The 22,653-nt window shown below is 36.5% G+C and overlaps 1 protein-coding gene across 1 annotated transcript in view; it reads left to right on the forward strand.

The window, feature by feature from the left end:
- LOC106876157 (uncharacterized) overlaps positions 1–22,653 on the forward strand; it is a 301,548-nt gene that overhangs the window by 45,767 nt on the left and 233,128 nt on the right. The window contains exons 4-6 of the mRNA XM_089355802.1: positions 9,586–9,988; positions 11,449–12,801; positions 16,222–16,599. Of these exons, the coding sequence (XP_089211928.1) occupies positions 9,586–9,988; positions 11,449–12,801; positions 16,222–16,599 (2,134 nt within the window). The remainder of the gene's footprint in view (positions 1–9,585; positions 9,989–11,448; positions 12,802–16,221; positions 16,600–22,653) is intronic.

The following is a 22,653-nucleotide window of genomic DNA, read 5'->3' on the forward strand; positions in this document are numbered from 1 at the left end:
ATTGCACCAAGTCTTCGCTGCTTCCAGATCTTGCAAGGAGAATGTGTACTTTAATATTGTTAACATCCAATGGCGGCCTGAACTGTATTTCAAGACAACAAATACACCATCTGCTCGGCTTGGAGTCAAATATCGTTATGAGATACTCGCAGATGATTTCAAGCGTCAAGCTCAACAGTATACATAGTCAAAATTTATAATGTAGCTCTCATCAACAATCTCAAGGATATAAATTTTAAGAATTTCAAAGATATTCCTCTCTCAATCTAACAATACTGACGTGAATAATCTAGCAACAGACATTTTGAAAGACATCAAAGTGTTCGTACATGAATAGCTTATGATAACGACTCTGAACACAAACTCGCTGCAGTCAAAAGTGCAGTCTAGTCAGCTATTTTTGACAGGATTTGGCAGTAAGATGCTGGAATTTACTTCTTTGATATTCATTGTGAATTCATCTATGGCTTGCCAAAATCATCCCTCTCCAACGTACAACAAATCGTTGACTGCGTGTATTACAGTTCTAATATTTTGATGCATGTTCTCTAGGCACGCTCATTTCCGCACGTTGATTTTATTTCCAAGGATGGTTTATTTCCTGACAATCCAATTTACATTTGTTTATTCTATGGTTTTAAGAATGAAAAAATTTCAAAAATGAAAATAATGCACCACCATCAAAATTAGTTTCAAATGAAATATAGCTGTTTTCATTTTTACATAATCCTATGTTCTTCTATAAAACTTGAATTTGATATATATAATTTACACGAATTATGCTCAATTATTATTGAGCGCGTATGTGTAGCACCGTGTATTAAACCCAGAACTGCTATAAACATATTGGAAATTCGAACTTCGAACATAGATGGAAACTAAAGAATGCAAAACATTCTATTTAGACTAATACATTACAATTTTTGCCTTTCCATTACTTTAACAATACCGTCAACACAGCTATAACGAAAATAGGATAAAACCTTTAATTAGTTGAACAAAGTCATTTAATAAAATCTATGTTAACAAGTCTGGTAGAAACACTTATGTTAAGAGTCCGATTACTTGTAAAAGCCATTAGTTATGTGGGTGTGAGCATGACACGTTTAAGAAAATTAACAACAGAAGTATATTTATGTGCTATAGAGGAAAAGTATTTAGTTTCATTTATTTGATAACTGATTTTTATCTGAGATGGTGAATTAGGATCAAAGCAATAGCACGGTGATAATAACATTCGCCTTTAAAATCATACGTAGTTATTTACTTTTGTTTTGTTTTTATTATTTCGTATTCATATTATTGGTAATTAGATATAAAAGTTTCTAGTCGTACATCTACAACTACTCTGCGTAATATTCGTCGATGGCAAATATGTTTTAGTATTCAAAGGAAACCCCGGAAGACAAATCTTGTTGTTTCTTCTCTTCTTGATGGCTTCCTCGCTAAGAATAGCATGTTGTCGATTGAGTTTCCTCTAGCACGAACGTAAACAGTATGGTTTGCGAATTGGCTAATACTTCAGTAGATCACAGATTAAATTGGTCTTGGACGCCATCCGGATGATAATTAGATGTTTCCTGTGTATATTGCCGGCGAAAATGTGCATAAAACATAAAGCGGGTTTAAAAATTTATAAAATATAATGTTTCGTTTTATAATTTTAAGCGAAATCTGCCAACTCTTTTTTCAATTGCTGATTCGAGAGGCAGAGGTAATACTCCTAACCTTTGCAGGTGCTTCCAGGCCGGTGCTGTTGAGGCCGTTACTTGAGTAATCTAAGTCGAAAAAAAAAGCAAGGAAAAGAAAAACAGATTTTTGACGCGTGAGGAGTCATAGAAATGAATACTTAACAATTGTACAACAAACTTCGAGGAAGTTTGTAAGTCTATATGTATGAGAATTTGCGCGCGCGCGTCTGATTATGTGCATGTGTGTGCGTGTCTGAGTTTATGTTTAAATGTTAGTGCGTGTGCTAACTGTATTTGTTTGTATTTGCGTGGTTTGCGAAAGCTAACTAATCTGAAACATCGTAGCTATTGTCGAATTTTTCCTTGTGAAAATCCTATATGTATAATATACATACATACATACACATACAAATACACACAGATACCTACCTACCTACCTACCTACCTACCTACACACACACACACACACACACACACACACACACACACGCGCGCACACACACACACACACACACACACACACACACACACACACACACACACACACAAAAAGCTACCAGGTGTAAACTATTCGTTTAATTATCTATTATATATATATGTATGTGTACATTCGTATATTTATGTGTATATCTGTATTTACACAAACACACACACATACATGTAAGTATGTATACATTTACATATATATATATATGTATGTATGTATGTATATATATATATATATATATATATATATAAATATTTCTGTATGAGTTAGAGGTTGAGAAACCAACTAAGGGATAGTACCTATCCAATATACTGCTGGTAGTAGTGCACCCGATTATTCATATCCAAGTGCTAGTTATTGCATGGCAATCTCGCAATTGGGTATTATATATGGGCGGGGATAACGAGTGGTTTACCTTGATTTATACGGCAAATAAGAAAACGGAGAGGATATAAAATCGACAGACATCAGCCGGTAAACATTCCAGTATGTCAATTCAAATGTATTGGATGAATACACACACATTTATGAGTGGTACAGATTAGCGAGTGGAAAAAAAAACTGGTAACTGCATAAACAAGGGTGTGAATACATATAAGCATATAGAAACAAGTGAACAAATTGGCAAAAAACTAAATGGGTGTGCAGGTGCTCGTACCTTACAGCCGTTTCTGTCAAGAGGCAACGAAATCTTCCAGGTTATCTTCATCTCTTCATTGTTATGCAGGCATAAGCAGACAAGACTTGGATGACGGATGTGCCCCAAGGCTTGTTCAGAGGGTCTAAGTGGCTGGGGTGGGGGCTAACACATATAAAAGTCAGTTCAGAATAGCTAAGATGTGTTTATCCTTTTAAATAGAGTAGAACAATAAGAATAAGAATGAGAGTAATAGCGAACACAAGAATATAAGTGAAGTACAGCATAGTACAATGATATGGGCATAGCAAGGGGAAATAAGGTATAGATTTCCCGCAATATATTATAAGATCCATGTTATTTTATCCAGTGGTGGTTAGGTGAATATAGTCGTTCTCGGGAGGAATTTTTCAGGAAGGACAGTAGTTCACATTGACTTTTCATAGAACTTCAGTGGTGGGTTTGTTGGTATAGTCCGTGCTACAGGGGTGAAAGTTTATATGTAAAGTGGCAGTTAGTTTTTTTTTACCAATTTGCTCACTTGTTTCTATATGCTTATATGTATTCACACCCTTGTTTATGCAGTTACCAGTTTTTTTTTCTGCTCGCTAATCTATACCACTCATACATGTGTGTGTATTCATCCAATACATTTGAATAAATAGACATACTGGAATGTTTACCGGCTGACGTCTGTCGATTTTATATCCTCTCCGTTTTCTTATTTTCCGTATATATATATATATATATATATATATATATATATATATATATATATATATATATATATATATTCTCTCTTTATTTCCTCGTGTTCCTTTTTGTTGAAGAGTGTAGGCTCGAAATGTAAAAGACTTTCTCACCTTCCCGAGCGTCAAACTAATTACACCCCGCTTGTTGTTTATACACCTGTATTCGTCCTTTATTTTTCTGTAAATTGCAACTATATATATATATATTTGTATATGCAGTTTAGTCTATGTCCGGTCAAAGAGTGACCAGTAGTTTTGCATCCATAAAGGACCTAACCATGGACGGCTCATCAGACTCTAAAGCCGAAAAGAAATAACTCTTCAACTCTGGAATCTTTTATGGTCTGTTAGTTAACAAGTAACCAAACAATAAAACAATTCCAGTCGGCAATGACGGGTTATCTTTCTTAGACTAGTTCGTCTGGGCGAAAAGAGGGGGAACAGGGAATTTCGCCCTTAGGCTGCTTTCAGTTCGTAAGGATCTTTCCAGATCTAACCGAAGAACGAGGAATCCCATACATACAGCAGGTAGCGTTCGAAATTGATGCAGGAGCTGTAAAATTCCTGGTGAGAATTCAGTAATCCTAGTTTCAGGGAGTCTCAGCTCAGCTATGCAAAACTTGCAGCGTCTGCTCCTATCAATGTAGGATCCCTGCCACTCTATGATCCTCCACCTGATATGGTATGGGGTCTCTTATCTTTGAGGCGCTACACATGGTTAGCTAGAGATGTTGCTGCTGGTGTTGCTGGAGCTGTCATCGGTGCTGCTATCATTGTGAGGCGTGGGTCTGGCGATATCGCTGTAGCTGTTGTTGTGGTGGTCATCCCTGTCCGTGGCGTTGGCGCTGCAGTCACCCGTGATGATGTGGGTGCCGTCAACGCAAACTTCCTACAAACATACAACAACTAAAAAACTCTGACAGCTCAATACTCTTCGCGGATAAGACTAAAACATATATAGGATAGAGATAAGCAATTATGATAGCCTTTAAGACAATTGCATAACACAGATATATAGGCACGCTTCCCTAAACACATACAACAATATTAGCAGTGAAGCCAAACAAACAGCATTTAGCCTAGTTATAGCCGATAGAGTAGAAATTTTAGCCAAGAGAAATGCATTCATCACAATCAAAGATCACAAGCCTAACTTTGTCTCTAACCGCAAATACCACTTGATCAACCCGGCCAGGCGAGCAAACATATACTGAAGATCAACAGTGACATAGGGAAGGACTTCGTCCTCTCCCTATGGTGCAGCGCTAAAGAAGTGATGTCAAGGTTTACCGCCAACCGGGGTAAGGGCAGGGCAAGGTTTACACAATTCGACATAGTCGACATTTACTCGTCGATATTGAAAGGGTTGCTGATCAAGGCACTTTCCTTCGCTAAGGGCTTCACGAACATTAGCGAAAGGGATACAGGCATTATCATGCGTGCCAGGAGACGGTGCTATTCAATAAAGATTCGACGTGGGTCAAGCAATCCGACCCTGATCGTTCCTTCGGTGTGGTGATGGGAGCCTACAACGGCATATATGATCTATTTAGACTGTACATCCTGGACACCTCAGGGAAGAAGGTCCCTTCTGTCCTCTTTGCTCTCTACAGGGATGACGCTCTGGCCATCTCCAGAGGAGCCAAAGGGCACACACCGAAAGAATCATCAATGAGGCTGTGGTGAAATTTACAGCTCCTGCATCAATTTCGAACGCTACCTGCTGTAAGTATGGGATACCCCGTTCTTCGATCAGATCCGGAAAGATCTTTACGAACTGAAAGCAGCCTAAAGGCGAAATTCCCCCCTCTTTTGGCTTAGACGAACTGGTCTAAGAAAGACAACCCGTCCCTGACGACACGGATTATTTTATTGTTTGGTTACTTGCTAACTAACTGACCGTAACAGATTCCTGCCTCCTGGAATTGAAGAGTTATATTTGTCTTTGGCTTTAGAGTCTGACGAGCCGTCCATGGCTAGACCTTTTATGAATGCAAAACCATTGGTCACTCTATGACCGGACATAGACTTAACTGCATATAAATACATTACTGCTCTACGCTTTACAGTGTGCTTCTCTTTCGGATATATGAGACATTGACGATGTGATGTGTATGCGTGCATACATATATATATATATATATATATATATATATATATATATAAAGTAAAAAGTAAAAGAGTCAATAGGAAGAGCAAGTACGGTTAGGCAGCCTTTTAATCGCTACAAATGTTTCTATACCTGCAGATCCTCGTATATACAGGATTTAAAGTAGTTTTGTGGTCCGAAAAATTAAGGAAAATAATCTTACTCGAGCTTACAATCCCGTGGCAAGAAGTATGTAATTAAATCTACGAATGGAAACGCGCCAAGTACGAGAGCCCCCTTTCCTAAATTTCAGGCTTTGTGCCTATAGTAGAAAGGATTATTATTATTATTATTATTATTATTGTGTGTATATGTTTGTCCCCCTAGCATCGCTTGACAACTGATGATGGTGTGTTTACGTCCCCGTAACTTAGCGGTTCGGCAAAAGAGACCGATAGAATAAGTACTAGGCTTCCAAAGAATATGTCCTGGGGTCGATTTGCTCGACTAAAGGCGGTGCTCCAGCATGACCGCAGTCAAATGACTGAAGCAAGTAAAAGAGTAAATGGTGGAGCTATGCGTGCTGCCTCACTTGATGTTCTCTGTGATTTTGTTATGAAGGCATGGGACAAAGTCAAAGTAGAAAATATGATAAAATCATTTCTAAAATGCGGTTTCTCTAATGCCATGGATGGTGCCGAAGATGATATTCTGTACAATAGCGACAACGATTCATCAGAACCAGACTGAAATCCTTACGATGATGGGCATATGTAAATGAATCTTGTAATATATATGAGAAATATTTAGAAACAGATAGTGATGATTGTGAGGATGTTTCTAAATATTTAGAATGTTTCTAAATATTTAGAAACACATAGTGATGATAGTGATGATTAGATAAATACATGTGGCAGGTTTGATGTTTTATTGATATTATTTATCTTGATAAGAAACACAATATATTTATAATGTCTTATGTTTTAATGGCAGCTATGGTAAAATTATTTTATTGAAAAATAAAGGTTGTGTGTAATCGAAATTGTATTTTTTACCACCAAATGATAATAGAAATTTTAATGAAAATATAAATATGTTATTCTAAATGTTATTACTACAGTTATGCATCACCATTAACATTTTTGAAAGGTTCTCGAATGATAAAGGTTACTGTGAGCGCAACCATAACTCGATGTTTACATTTTCTCAGCCGAGCTTGCATAGATAAAAGTTGATTTCACTGATATAGAATTATCTTTCGAATAGGCTATTTATTATGAAGATAAGCCAATAATATATAAAGTAAAAATGTTTTTATTACGTATATTATAATTTTTTCTTATTTTGTTAATCTGTTCACGTATGACTGTGGTCATCGCATCGAGGTCGAGATTAGCTTACTTATAAAATCACTTAAAATTCAGTTTGATTTTTAGAATGGTAGTATAAGACGACCACGAATTCCTAGGGTAAATTTTAGGATTTAAAGGTCGTCTTATACATGGAAATATATGGCATATACATACATATATTCACACAGATATTTATATATACGTATGTATATATATATGTGTGTCTCGAAACGCCGGTGTTTTAATGGTGGCAGCTGATGAAGGAGATGTTTCTATGTGGCTTGCTTGTTTGTTGTACCTTGTTTATCATTTTGTCCATGTTCTTTTGCCACGTCATGTACCCAGTTATGTATCTATATGTACATGTAGATGAAGGTGTGTACATACATGTACATATATATGTATATACTCATATATTGCTTGTATATATATATATATATATATATATATATATATATATATATATATATATATATATATATATATGTTTATATATCTGTGTATATATACATCTGTGTATATATATATATGTGTGTATATACATATATGTATAATTATGTATATATATATCTATATATATCTATATATATATATACATACATATATATGTGTGTGTATGTTTGTGTGTTTGTGTATGTATGTATGTGTTTATGGTAGAATTTCCAGAACGATTTAATGAATTTAATTTTGCGGGGCTCGGATCGTCTTGGTCCGGGCCCCGCAATTGAATCGCATGAAGCAATTGAATAGCAACATTTAAAAGACATTTCGTTCGATATTTATGCGCAGTCTTATTTAATGGCTACCCTCAATTCATCGACTGCTGCTGGTTCTAGAGAATAAAGTTTAAGTATCTCCATCAAACAGTTTAGTGATAAAAGGTTCAGTGAATGTGAATGGTCTGACTGGATTTCTTCGTCCCAGTCACCTATTTGGCAAAATTTCATCAAGATAGACACTTATATTACTGTTGTAGTGTGGGGAAACCCATCTTGCTGAAAATAGAAATTCAAATCTTAAGAAGTTTTCCCGAATGCTTGACGCGACAGACAGATGCAGCAAGTTCAAGTAAATAGGACAACCAATCATAGTGCCGTCTCAAAAGAATGGTTTATTTATTCATGTTGATAAGCTACTTCGTAGTGGAGGCGCAATGGCCCAGTGGTTAGGGCAGCGGACTCGCAGTCATAGGATCGCGGTTTCGATTCTCAGACCGGGCGTTGTGAGTGTTTATTGAGCGAAAACACCTAAAACTCCACGAGGCTCCGGCAGGGGGTTGTGGCGAACCCTGCTGTACTCTTTCACCACAACTTTCTCTCACTCTTACTTACCGTTTCTGTTGTGCCTGTAATTCAAAGGGTCAGCCTTGTCACACTGTCACGCTGAATATCCCCGAGAACTACGTTAAGGGTACACGTGTCTGTGGAGTGTTCAGCCACTTGCGCGTTAATTTCACGAGCAGGTTGTTCCGTTGATCGGATCAACTGGAACCCTCGTCGTCGTAAGCGACGGAATGCCAACAACTGTAATTCGTGATAAGCTAGCATGATGTTTCTCATGATGCGGTTTTAAGTCGGTGCCACTGCCGCGGTTGACTGAACCATTTAAATTAAATGTAGCCGCATTACACCAAACAATCTGTGTTGGAAAGTATGCATCTTCTATAGCGCTTGCCATGTGTCATTCACAAAACTCCACTCTTCGGTCCGGTTCATTTTCATCGAGAGCATGGACTATTTTTGTAATGTAACTTTTCCAATGACAATCCCACGGACGCTTAATTTTGAAATTTCTGTCTCACGACTTACTAGGGACACAACTTTTCTTGAACTCTGGCAATACGTTCCGGGTACCCTTTTTTGCTTTGTGAGACTGGTCGATGTCCGCGGTCTTCCGGAGTGTTCCTTGTGGATTTTCTGAACAATTCTATCTATCTCTGAGTTTTTCTCTAATTCAAGTGAGAATAAGACGTGTAGGTGGATCTGTTGGGTCTGTTTGAAACTCCCTAAAATGTCTTTGCACATTGACAGCGTTTGCAAACTTTCAGTAGTACTTTATATATATTTCTTTTGTTGAAAGCTTAGTATGGCTACATTAATTAATTCTCTTGGGTTAATTAAAAATATGCACGCTTAGCGTGCATTAGTTTTTGTGAGACCGTGTATATGTGTATGCAAATATCAGCATAAAGGATCTCTCTCACTCTCTCTCCATACACACACACACACAAATATACACATATACATATGTATGTGTGTGTATTTATATATATATATATATGTATATATATATATATATATACATACATATATATATATATATATATATATATATATATATATATATATATATATATAGATAGATAGATAGATAGAGAGAGAGAGAGAGAGAGAGAGAGAGAGAGAGAGAGAGAGAGAGAGAGGGGGAGGGAGATTATTATATAGAGAGATTATGTGAAAACCCTTACATAATACAACCTTCTTCAGAAGACATTTCAGTATACATACATATACACACATATACACATAAACACATATTTTATTAAATATTTAAAATTTCCAATATTTTTTCATTTAGATATGCCGGGATACCATGTGAAAAAATTACAGGGTATGCGAAAGGTGTTTCTTACAATGTTGGTGAAGACATTGGAGACACTGCTCGCAACACCTGGAATGCTGTACTGGTGGATAAGACCTGGCGCTTGATTGACATGCAATGGGCATCAAGACAAGTGGTTACGCAAGACAAAGGCGAATGGGAACTGATTGACGATGGCACTGGCTCAAAACCAGCCAAAAGTGAAGACAGTGATGTCAGCTATGATATATATGCTTACGAAGAATTTTATTTTCTTACTGACCCGGAAGAATTTGTATACAGTCATTTCCCAGATGAAGAAGCATGGCAGTTACTCGCTCGACCCATGACTTTCGAAGAATTCCAAAAAATTGCATACTTGAGATCAAAGTTCTTTGAGGTAACGTAGATTTAACGCTTTCACTTACAACACGAAGTTTCAGATCTTAAAGAGAAGTAGGAATTAGGAAGCATTAAGTTTATTCCTTTCCCATGGGCAGTAGTGAAGTTAAATGAATTAGGTCAAGTTTGTTGTGGGTTGACCCATTTCAGCCCCAATCGAGGTTGCTATTTCCTGTAGGTATAGTCCAATTAATAATCAGAACAGGTTTTAATATAGATTTGTCCATAATTTAATACGAAGCTCACACATGAAGTAAGAGTTACAAAGTATTTCTAAAATACTTTGATTAAATTCAAAGCATTTTAGCAAATTATACATTCGCAGTGTTTCGTCTAATACAGCAGTGGCTAATGGCTAAAATTCTATTGATATATTGTACCGTACAATAGTACTATAGGATATATCTAAACTTATGTATAGACAGATATAAACGTCTTGTCTTCATATTCAATATAAACCCTTAGCAATAGCTGGCTTAATTAATCGCGGTTGAAACCCTTACAGAGGGATTTATCTGAAACTCCTCTGGTTCAATCTGCTTTATTTCGTCTACGTCTATAAAGTCAAGGTGTTATCATTTCATTATATATACAATCTGTAATATTAGATTTTAATGGAAGTAGACATGGCTTCAAATGAAAATTAAAATCTTGTTTCGAACTTTAATGGCGGAGAGATTCATTGTTTTATTCAAATGATCAATGAACATTAGGGGATAGGGATTTCGCAGCATACACGTCTTAACAAAAATACATCTCTCTCTTTATCCAACTATTCCTCTACCTACCTACCTACCTACCTACCTACCTACCTACCTACCTACCTACCTACCAACCTATTTACCTACTGAAGATTATTCGTAACATATGATGTGAAATATCCTACAAAGTGTACATCTTTAATGTGTAAAATACATATCTCTCCGTCATACTAATGTCTTCACTAAAATTCTGTTTCACAGGGTGGTAACATATATGGTAGTCAATATATATAGCCTATAGCAGTCATTTAGTTTTATAAATGGCCACAACTCATAGGCTGAAACCGGTTGAATTCAATTCAATTATTATTGTTAAGAGTGCGTATATTCTTATGAATTACTTATGCGTCAGCAATGTTTATTCTTTATACTAAACCTTGCTAAGTGGTATATCCATCGATATGCACTCAAAGTAATTTTAATTAATTAAATACATCAGAGAGTTGCAAACGCCTGTCATGTTTATACAACCAGACAGGAAAAGAGTATCCAGTAGACCCCTTTTTTCTTGTCCACGGTGACAGACATGTACGACCATTTTATGAATCTTATATATTTTATTTATGAGTGCAGTTACGTCTAAAATCTATGCGTATATCCCATAAAGTTTATCTTCTTGTTAATATCCTCTTGTTAATTTGTTCATGCTTAAATGTTTTCGCATTTGTTGATTTATCGTTTTTATATATTTTGTTAGCTCTCAATGACAGTGATGTCCCATCCATGGTGTGTACTTCAAGCAGTAAATGGTGAAGCCAACTTGGATATGGGATTCAATTCCGATACTATGAAGTTTTCCTACAACCTATATCGCTCCACTAAAGTCGAACATAAACAGATTCAAGGAAACGTTGACATGGACAAGTTTCTCTTCCTTGAAACTATACCCGACGAGAAAACGCTTAGTGTAGAAATTTTCTTCCCGACAACTGGAAAATTTAAAGCCGAAATCTTTGGTCGTGACACGAACGAAAGCGATACAGTCTTGAAGTGGCTTTGCACCTATGTATTTTATTGTGAAACTCCCAAGACCAATTGCAGACCGCTTCCCCAAAACCCTAGGAAAGAGTGGGGTCCTGGCTCTGATACAATAAATATGGGTATGGAAGCTATAACTCACAAGAGGGGCAAAATAAACGTTGATGATGGTGAAGTTGAAGTGAAATTCTCTCTCAACAAAGATCGAGACTTTCTTCATAAACTAACCACAGAAGACAACAAAACCCTGGACAATTACACCGTTCATCGGATAGAGAATGGAGAAGTAATTTTTCACGCTCGTGTTCCTGGCAAAGGTCAGTATATGTTGAGCATCATGGCAAAAGAAGACGATGAAGAAGGGGGTTATCCAAGCGTCTGCAATTACCTATTGAGATGTGATGAAGAATTTCCTCCTCTTGAGCCGTTTCCTGAAATACCTAACGGAGAACTTGGCCCAACAGATGAATTCAAGAAACTTGGTTTGGCTCTTGTTGAGAATTGTTCTGCTATGGTAACAGTTGATAAAACTGGACAGTTATTTTTCAAGATGAAAATCCCTAACAATGTTGAATTCTTTGCTAAACTAGGTCTTTTAATTGATGGAAATGTAGAAGACAAATCTGAATATGTTTCCTGGTACAGGGAGGGAGAAATAGTTACTTTTGAACTTCGCTTTGGACAGAAAGGATCCTATCGCTTCAATCTTTTTGCCAAACCTGCCGGCCAACCCGGTGGGTTTCCCAGGGCGTTTAGCTCCATCATCGAAGTTCCTATTCCGATGATGGTTGCTATGAGCTTCCCTGAGAAATACGCCGGCTGGACGGACGAGTGCAAACTGATTGAACCGTTTAATAAAAATTTGCCCTCCAAAGATAAAGTGGATTTTGCTGCCGTAGTGCCAAATGCTAAAGCTGTTGCAGTAGTGGGTAATGAATGGACACAGTTAAAGAAAGACAAAGATGGGATATGGAAGAATCAAGTTGCTACCATTGAAGAAGGGAAACCAATGTTTTTGTCAGCTAAATTTGACGAAGCTGGGAATTCATTTTCCCATTTACTGAAATATGATGTAAGCTGCTTTTAACTTATTTTTAGTTATCTTAAAAGGTATTTCATTGATTTTTAAAAATCATACATGATTATTGATAAGTGATTTTTAAGGATGAATTTGCTTATTATTCATTTTAATATCAATTTGATCCTCGACACTATATTAGTTTTATATATTATGTGTCAGTTTGCAATCTAATAGCAATAGGGATCGTTATGTGCACCACGTCTTCTTACTCGTTCTTGAATGTATCTAGAAGAAATCAGTTTCATGAAAATCGCGCTCCTCAAGGCAGTTTCTGCAAGGAAAACAGAACTAATCACTGTAAGCTTACTAAATATACGTAAATTTCAATTGCGACTGCACCTTAGAGAGGTGCGTTGTATTTACTGTAAGATATCTCCTTAAAGACTGGTAGGTTGTGTAAAGTTGTAAGTCAAACGTCGTAGCTACAGGCACAACGTAGTATCACTGACATGTTACTAATCGTGGAGCTCTATTGACACTCCAATACTTTACTAGACAGTGCAAACGCGCTTTGAGAATGTTTAACATCACATACAACAGGATGTTATTTTACTTCTATGATCTCTTAAAGTCCATTATACTTTCCCGTTCTAGAAGCAATATAACTGTTGGTTAACTTGATTAACTACGCCTCATTTTTTCTTAAGCCCTTGGACTCATAAGGCGGTTTCTCGCTTTCCAAAACATATGAGTAACCGAGATCACAACATTCCCATAAACGGGACGTTTGTTCGTCGCTAGGAGCAAGGCCAGCAATTTTACTTATTTTTAGGGAAGGCGACAATTCTATTACATCAATTTCAGTACTTGATTGATACTTTATTTTAGCGACTCCAAAAGGATGAAACGTAAAGCTGTCCTCAGCAGAATCTCAACTGAGGGTGTAAAGAGACAGAAGTTCCACTAAGTATTTTGTCCGACATGCAAACGATTCTGCCATGACTCATTGTCTTCTTAAAATTACATCAACAGCAGAAAATAGGTTACATCAGTCAAAATACTTTAATGATCATACCTCTTTACATTATGGCTTGAAATCATATCCTAGGGTCAACTTTGTCTTTTATCTTTCATAGATTGTTGTTTTTATTGTGCTGCAAGGTCAGCTCCGATCGTGCAGTCTTCACTGAATTATTAGGTGCCACTCACAGATCTTTCTTTGGTTGATAAAATAGTTACTAACCGAGTAGCAACATCGATTTAATCGACTACCTCTCTCTCTAAATCATGTAAGGGAAAAAGATTCATGTTTTTATCTTATGACTAATTAAAATTAAAGAATGGTCTGGAACGAAATTATTATTATTGACCTGAAATTTAAAGCAAGGGGATCCAAACACCTCACATTCAGCAAAAATATAGAGTAAAATTAGGATTTCAAGTTTTAGCACAAGGCCAGTAAGTTCGAGAATACTCAACTAGCACTCATTTTATCGGCCCCGAAAAGTTGAAAGGGAAAGCCGACCGTGACAGAATTTGTACTCTGAACGTAAAGACGAACGAAGTGCTGCTAAACATTTTGCTCGGCATGTTAACGATTCTGCCAGCTCACCACTTTAAAATAATTAATAGATAATAAAAAAATTATTTTATACATTGAAACAAGGAAACCCAGACAATCAGTCTTCGAGAAGATTCCAAATGTTGGAATAAATTGTAATCAATCTGATGTCTGTACTTGAGCGAAATATTATTTCATTAACCACAAGAAAAGAATTAAAAGTACTCCTCCTCCACAGCTAAAGAAAAAAAAAAACGGATCTCAATGCAATTCGAACTTACAATGTAAAGGGGATAAAAACAAGTTACTAGAAGATTCTTTGCCCGGTGCATTGTCAATAATCTGCAAGCAATTCTCTGAAGAGAATGAAAGTTTCAAGTATATTCTACATAAATAATCTAAATTCATAAAAATCTGTAAATGTAAATTTACAAATTAATAAGGCACTGACTTGCCTATAACTAACTTTACTTTGGTTATGTCACGTTCCAACAAATGCTATTGCATGTAAAAGTTATTAATTATCTTAAACAGCAAAGCTATGATAAATGAGTTAAGTCAAATGTCTTTATTTAGAATTGACATCATGAATTTTAAATACGAAATTACTGCAGTCCTACAGCACAGGTACATAAAATTTCTAAGAGGGTATTAAAAGTTATTTCAATATTTGTAGTTAAAATTGATTAGATATTTTTAAAAATTGATATACAGATCCAGTACAGCACTGGAACTCTAAAAATCTGTAAAACTTTCCAGAAGTTTATCATTTAAGTATACATGCATAAAACAAAACATACAAATCTGCTCATATACATATATACATGCATACATACATAATACAGACATACATACACACATACCGTGTTGATGTTGAAATTCCAGTGAAGGCGCCTTGGATCTAGGTTAGAAACCGACCCTTTCTCTGTTGGCAAGAAAACTTGAAATAAAACTGAATAATACATACATACATAAACTAACAGATAAACAAAATCTTTTTATAGAAAAATTGAAATAACAATGGTAACTTTTAGTGGAGCTATGAATTAAATAATGTAATTTTAACACTACTTAAAGATCCCTTTATTGATTATATGGATACAAAGATAACATGGGAAACTAACATCATTCTGAGCTGAAATATTTCAGTTAGGCTAACAAGCAATGTTTCCTGAACGTAAGAGGAAGGTTTCTAAATCTTGAAACAGAATAATATACAAATTACAGCACACCAATTTGAGATGGATTAAGTGACGAAATTTTGTTGGTGCAGGTATCACTGTAAGGTTAAGATGTTCATTTTACAACTAACTACATAGTTTTGGATTAAATCCCACTGCACGGCATTTTAGGAAAATGTTCTTACATAGGTTTGTTTCTATCAAAGCACATTGCGAATGAAATTTGTGCACGGAATCAATGTCGAAGTCTGTTGCAGGATTTCTCGTTCTTATGTTGTTCAACGAAGACCAATCTCCTGACGTTTCGATATCTTTAATGTGATTAACACTACTGAAACATTCTAATTAGTCATCCAGTTTGAGAATACCTCATTCCTTTGTCATCACGAGTTTCAGAGGCCTAAATTTCATAGGTATTGCCTTTCCTTAAGCCCAAAGCATTCTTTCTGATAAATAGAACAGGAAATTTAGCTCATATTTACTACATAACCATAAATCATAGCATTTACACACGCAATACACACATGTATACAAAACATACATGCACATATACATATGAAAGTGCATACAAACACGACCACTTAGCAGTGGTTGCTTAAATTGTAATGAAAGAACTTTCCTTTGGATCGGAAACTAGACCTTTCTCCATTAGAGAGGCATTTGAAGAATAAAGCCTGAAGAATACACGCATATTTTTAAAATATAACCTTTTCTATTTCTTGTTTCTAGGTAATATCAAAAGAAAAAATGGATGAAATTGCAAGAGACCAGAAAAAGGCTCATAATGATGCCGATGCTGAATACCATGAGAGAACGAAAATGAAGGAAACCCTGAAGAAAAAAGCTGAAGAAAAACGTAAACAAGAAGCTTTGGAAAAAAGAAGACGAATGGAACTACAAATAATGGAAGATGGCGAAAAGAAACAGATTGAAGAAAGGTTAGACTATGAAGAAGCTGGTAAAACATTATCAAGCAGCGACAGTACAGCTCGACGTCTGGAAGAAGAACGGAAGAAAAGAGAGGAAGATCGAAAGAAAAAAGATGAGAAAATTAGAAAAAGAGAAGCTGACAATATTCAGAAAAGAGATTCTCGTTCTTCTGCTACTGTGAGTATTAAAATCGTTTCGGGATTCCTTTTGATATAAAAATTCATTTTATAGAATATCACTGTACGTACACCATTTATTATACAAGGTTGTATACAAATAATTTTACTATAAGCTTCAGAATAGGTTACATTTTATTGTATACCACAGCATATATATTTTAGCGTGCACCATTGTATAGACACCATTTTATATACACCACAGAATGAGATGAAAGAAATGAAATATTGGCAGAATTCTGCCTTACACACGCCATATAAACCCTCGTAACTTTTATTTATTTTTTCGATTTTTAAAAAAATATTTTGTGAATTTGTATTCTACACACAGGAATTTATACGGTTATGCAAAACTAAAACAAAAAAATTTTTGATGCATGATTTAAGGCCTGTTTAGCTATTACTTTTAACACATCTCAGGACCACCTCATACCGCATGTATTTTAAGCATTTAATAAGCAAATATAACCACGTAGGTGAGCAGCTTGTGACTATGGAAACAGGCACCTATATGTTTGTGGCTTTCGATTGGCTAAAATTATCCCAAATTTGCAAACTTTAAAAGCTATTAACTCTACTTTTTGGTTTATAGCGAAAATGAATTTCATGTCAATGATTACTATTCTAAACTACATCAACACATCAAATATGAAATCAATTGGGACAAAAATTGAAGAAATTGAAAGGTGGAAGTCAAACAGATAAAATCCCGGCTCGAGGCTATAGTAGAAGATACTTGCCCAAGGTGCCACGCAATGGGACTGAACCCAAAATCAAGTGGTTCAGAAGCAAACTTCTTACCACACATCCAAGCCTACTCCTATTAAAAGTGGCCCGCTGACCGCTACAGAGAATCCTGCACTTCTCAAATTCCGGCTGAGCATACATACATACATACATGATGGTCGTCCACTCGTGATCGAGGAAGACCATACATACATACATACATACATACATACATACATACATACATACATACATTTATGCATACATACGTGCACACACAAACACACAGAGTATGAAATTCAACAAATAGTAGAGCACTTACTTTTTTAAATAATAATAATAATAATAATAATAATAATAATAATAATAATAATGATTTCATTTATTTGCCACAAGGACTAAGGATGAGGGGGACAATGCAAAGACAGACTAAAATGTGGGAGACTTACATATAATGAAATGATAAAAAAAAAATTGGAAAGAAAGAGAGAAATTAAGTATACACAGTACACACTGAAAAAGAAGGAACATATGCATAGCATACAAAGGTTAAAAAGAGTGACGGGGAGGATGGTAGAGATGTGGCCCTCCTGATACAGAAAGGCCTCTAGGGATAAACGATAAACCCCACTGTTCGAGATTTCCCTGAAACCCCTAGAGCAAGTGCCCTCTCCAATTCCTTCTCTCCGACTCAGAGGTCTACACTTAGAGAGGCACCAATCCTTTCTACTATAAGCACAAGGCCTGAAATTTGTGGGGAGAGGGATAATCGATTACATCGATCCCAGCACTTGACTGGTTCTTAATTTATCGATCTCGGCGGAATTTGAATTAAGGACGCAGCGGCAGTCGAAATACCACTAAGCATTTTTCCCGGCGTGTTAACGATTTTGCCAGCTCACCGCCTTAAATGATAATAATAATAATGATGATGATGATGATGATGATTTCAAATTTTGATACAAGGCCAGCAATTTCGGTGGAGGGAATGAGTCAACTACATCGATCCCAGTACTCAACTGGTATTTATTTTATCGACCCCAAAAAGGTTAAAGGCAAAGTCGACCTTGGCGGAATTTGAACTCAGAACGTAGCGGCAGACGAAATACCGCTAAGCATTTCGCCCGGCGTGCTAACGATTCTGCCAGCTCGTGGCCTTAAATAATAATAATAATAATAATAATAATAATAATAATAATAATAATAATAATAATAATAATAATAAAATGCGAAAGAAATAGACAGAGAAAAATCCCAGCAATGGCTGAGAAGCTCAGGACTCAAAGCAGAGACTGAAGGATTTTTAATTGCTGCACAAGACCAAAGCCTCCCCACCAGAAATTACCAAAAACACATAATGAAAAGAAATATAACAAGTAACTGTAGAATATGTGGAGATGGACAAGAAACAATAAATCATATTATCTCTGGCTGCCCAGTCCTGGCTAAGAAGGAATATATTCACAGACACGACAGAGCTGGGACCTATATACACTGGAAGCTATGCCAACACTATGGAATAACAACATAAAAAAGATGGTATAAACACACGCCAGAAAAGGTCACAGAAAACGAGAAAGCAACCATACTCTGGGATATGCCAATACACACAGATAGAGAAATTAAGGCAAATAGACCAGATATAGTTGTCAAAGATCATGAAGAAAAAAAATGCTTTCTAATTGATGTATCAATACCAGCAGATGACAACGTTTCTCTAAAAGAAATGGAAAAACTTTCAAAATACAAAGACCTGGAAATAGAGATAACTCGAATGTGGAATCTAAAAACAGAAGCAATTCCTACCATAGTAGGTGCCTTAGGTATAATAAAAAAATATTCAGACAAATACATAACAAAAACACCAGGACTTACAAATATATATAACATACAGAAAATTGCACTACTGGGTACTGCACACATTCTACGCGAAACACTTTCAATACAGTAAACATAAGAGCACCACAGCAAACCACAGCACATACCCAAGGCGCACAGAGCTGCGCTCGGTAGTGAAGTGAAAGCACGTTATAAAAATAAAACTACTGAACAATAATAATAATAGTAATAATAATAATAATAATAATAATAATAATAATAATAATAATAATAATAATAATAATAATAAGTATTTGAAGTGTTCAAAATGTGGGACATGAAGGTAAAAACAATACCAATAATAATTGGAGCATTGGGCATGATAAAAAATCATATGAACAAAAATGTAGAAGCTATACCTGGATCTTCAACACTGCACACTGTCCAAAAAATAGCCATGCTAGGAACAGCCCACATCCTACGCAAGACACTATCAATCCTATAATACAACCTAAGCAAAACAACCCACAAATGTAAGACACACTATACAGCATTTACCCACTAGCAAGTTAGAAAAACAAAGCTTCACACACTCAACACACAATACAAGCAGTAACACAACAAAAGAGAGCAACACGCGTCAAGGAGAAAAAACTAACACAATACAATACCGAGAAGAGTTCTCACACTCTCAGCAACAGAAAAAACAACACACAATGCTGCACACACCCCAGCAACACGGAGGTGTAGCAATAGATATTTGCCTCAGTCTACCAAATATTGAACAGTTAATAAAAATGGTTTTAAATTTTGCTACAAGGGCAGCCTTTTTTTATGGGTGGAGGACTAGTCAATTACATCGACCCCCAGTGTTTCATAGGTATTTTATTTATCGACCCCGAAAGGATGAAAGGCAAAGTCGATCTCGGCGGAATTTGAACTCAGAACGTAGCGGCAGACGAAATACCGCTAAGAATTTTAGCGAGCTAACGATTCTGCTAGCTCGCAACCTTAAATAATAATAATAATACGGATGCAGTACCAGACAGTGGCTCTAATGGCTACTGGTCTTAATTGATTGGAAGTGTTATCATGTACATTGTTTTGTCTTGGTATAAAAAGATGGACCACAGCAAATATTCTGCTCAATACCACAGATTTGCTTGTCAGTTGTTTGACCTTAACCAGTTGAGCATGTCCCTTGGTGGCTAACGATATGTGCATCTCTGATCATAAGCAGAAGTATTGGGTGAGCATCATAGCCATGTGTTGAGAGGAATTCTTTGGGGTTTGAATAATTCACCTTTGGAAACATGGGCGTTTTGCTCAACATCCTTAAACAAACTTATTCAGGGACCTTTTGAGTGGGATGGGTTACCCGATCTGAAAAAATTCTAACTGGGCCCCACCTGCGAGGTCATGCGCTGTTTATCTTGATATGAGATCACCATGTCGCGCACATATGGTTGTGATGCATGTGCCTGGTGTACCCTTATCAGACGTGTAGTCATGATTGGGTTTCGTATATTTTACCCCAGTGTCACCTTGATGGCATGAACTGCTCTCTCGCTCATAATAATAATAGATGCAGTACCAGACACTGGCTCTCATGGCTTCTGATCTTAACTGATTGGAAATGTTATCATGTAAATTATTTTGTCTTAGTGTAAATGATGGGCTACAGCAAATATTCTACTCAATACCACAGATTTGCTTGTCAGTTGTATGACCTTAATCAGTTGAGCATGTCCCTTAGTGGCTGACGATATGTGAATCTCTGTTCACGAGCAAAAGTAGTTGGGGAGCATCATATCCATGTGATGAGAGGAATTCTTTGGGGTTTGGATAATTCACCTTTGGAAACATGAATGTTTCGTTCAATATTCCTAAACAAGCCTCATTCAAGGACCTTTTGAGCAGGATGAGCTACTCGACCTGAAGAAAATTCTAACTGGGCCCTACCTGCAAGGTCATGCGCTGTTTATCTTGATATGAGCTCACCATGTCGCGCACATATGGCTGTGATGCATGTGTCTGGTGTACACTTATCAGACGGGTAGTCATGATGGGTATAATGGGCTTCGTATATTTTACCCCAGTGTCACTTTGATGGCATGCACTGCTCTCTCACTCAATAATAATAATAATAATAATAATAATAATAATAATAATAATAATAATAATAATAAAAATAATAATAACAACAACAACAACTCCTAAATTATCTTGGTGGTTAGAGGCTTAATTTTTGCCAAAAGAAGTACCTAGCATTCACAACCAACCGACTATGTTGTTTTCTAGTCTATGTTGTTTTCTAGAAAGTAATCAATCTGGCTTGTGTGCCCTCAAAATAGATAGGCGAGTGGTTGCTTCCTAACGTTTGTGTTGCAAATTACCATGTTAATTGCATCACGTAAACTTTTTCCCTTCTCATTACTAGACCAAAAGTTGTAACCCCATGTACACCACGAAATCCATATACATATATATATATATAATGATAGATAGATAGATAGATAGATAGATAGATAGATAGATAGACTTACATGAATATATGTATATGTGGAGATTTATTTGTTTATTTACATCTATTTCTTTATTGCCCACAAGGGGCTAAACAGAGGGGACAAACAAGGATAGAGAAAAGGATTAAGTTGATTACATCGACCCCAGTGCATAATTGTTACTTAATTTATCGGCCCCGAAAGGATTAAAGGCATAGTCGACCTCGGCGGAATTTGAACTCAGAACGTAACGGCAGACGAAATACCGCTAAGCATTTCCCCCGGCGTGCTAACGTTTCTGCCAGCCCACCGCCTTATTTACATCATTGACTGTCTGTCTGTCTGTCTCCCGCTCTTTCTCTTTCTCTCTCTCACTCTCTCTCCCTATATATATACATACATACATGTATACATACATACATATATATATACATGTACGATGTCTGGTCAATAAATATCCGGACTGTGCCATAGTAATGAAGCTAAAGCACGCAGAGTAAAGCCGCTTGATACAGATTGAACTTGACCTTTGATGTGCATGTGCACAAAATTCTAGCTCATTTCCGCTGTTTACAGCAGTGCTTCGTAGTGACATGTGTAAGGTGTAATCGTCGCATTGACCATGACAGTAAGTTGTCATGGCGATACCTGCTCAGAGGCTTACGCAAAGTTGCAAAAAGTGTATGGAGAGGAGTGTATGAGTCGCATACAAATATGCGAGCGGTCCAGACATTTCCAAGATGGTTGAAAAAATTTCGATATTGACGCACGTACTAGGAGACCTGCAACAAGCAGAAGTGAGTGAGTGCACCTGTGAGAGGAAATCGTCGAATTACCATGCGTGAGTTGTCAGAGGCTGTGGAAATTAGTTACGATCCAGTTCAGTCCATTATTACTGAAGATTTGGGTGTGAGGCGCGTGTCTCCCAAGTTTGTACCAAAACTGCTTTCAGCTGACCATGAGAACACTCGGATTTCAGTTGCACAAGATCTTGATTGTGTCAAGAA

Source organism: Octopus bimaculoides, chromosome 7, assembly GCF_046866305.1.
Source record: "Octopus bimaculoides isolate indiv1 chromosome 7, ASM4686630v1, whole genome shotgun sequence".
In the NCBI taxonomy this organism is placed as follows: Eukaryota; Metazoa; Mollusca; class Cephalopoda; order Octopoda; family Octopodidae; genus Octopus; species Octopus bimaculoides.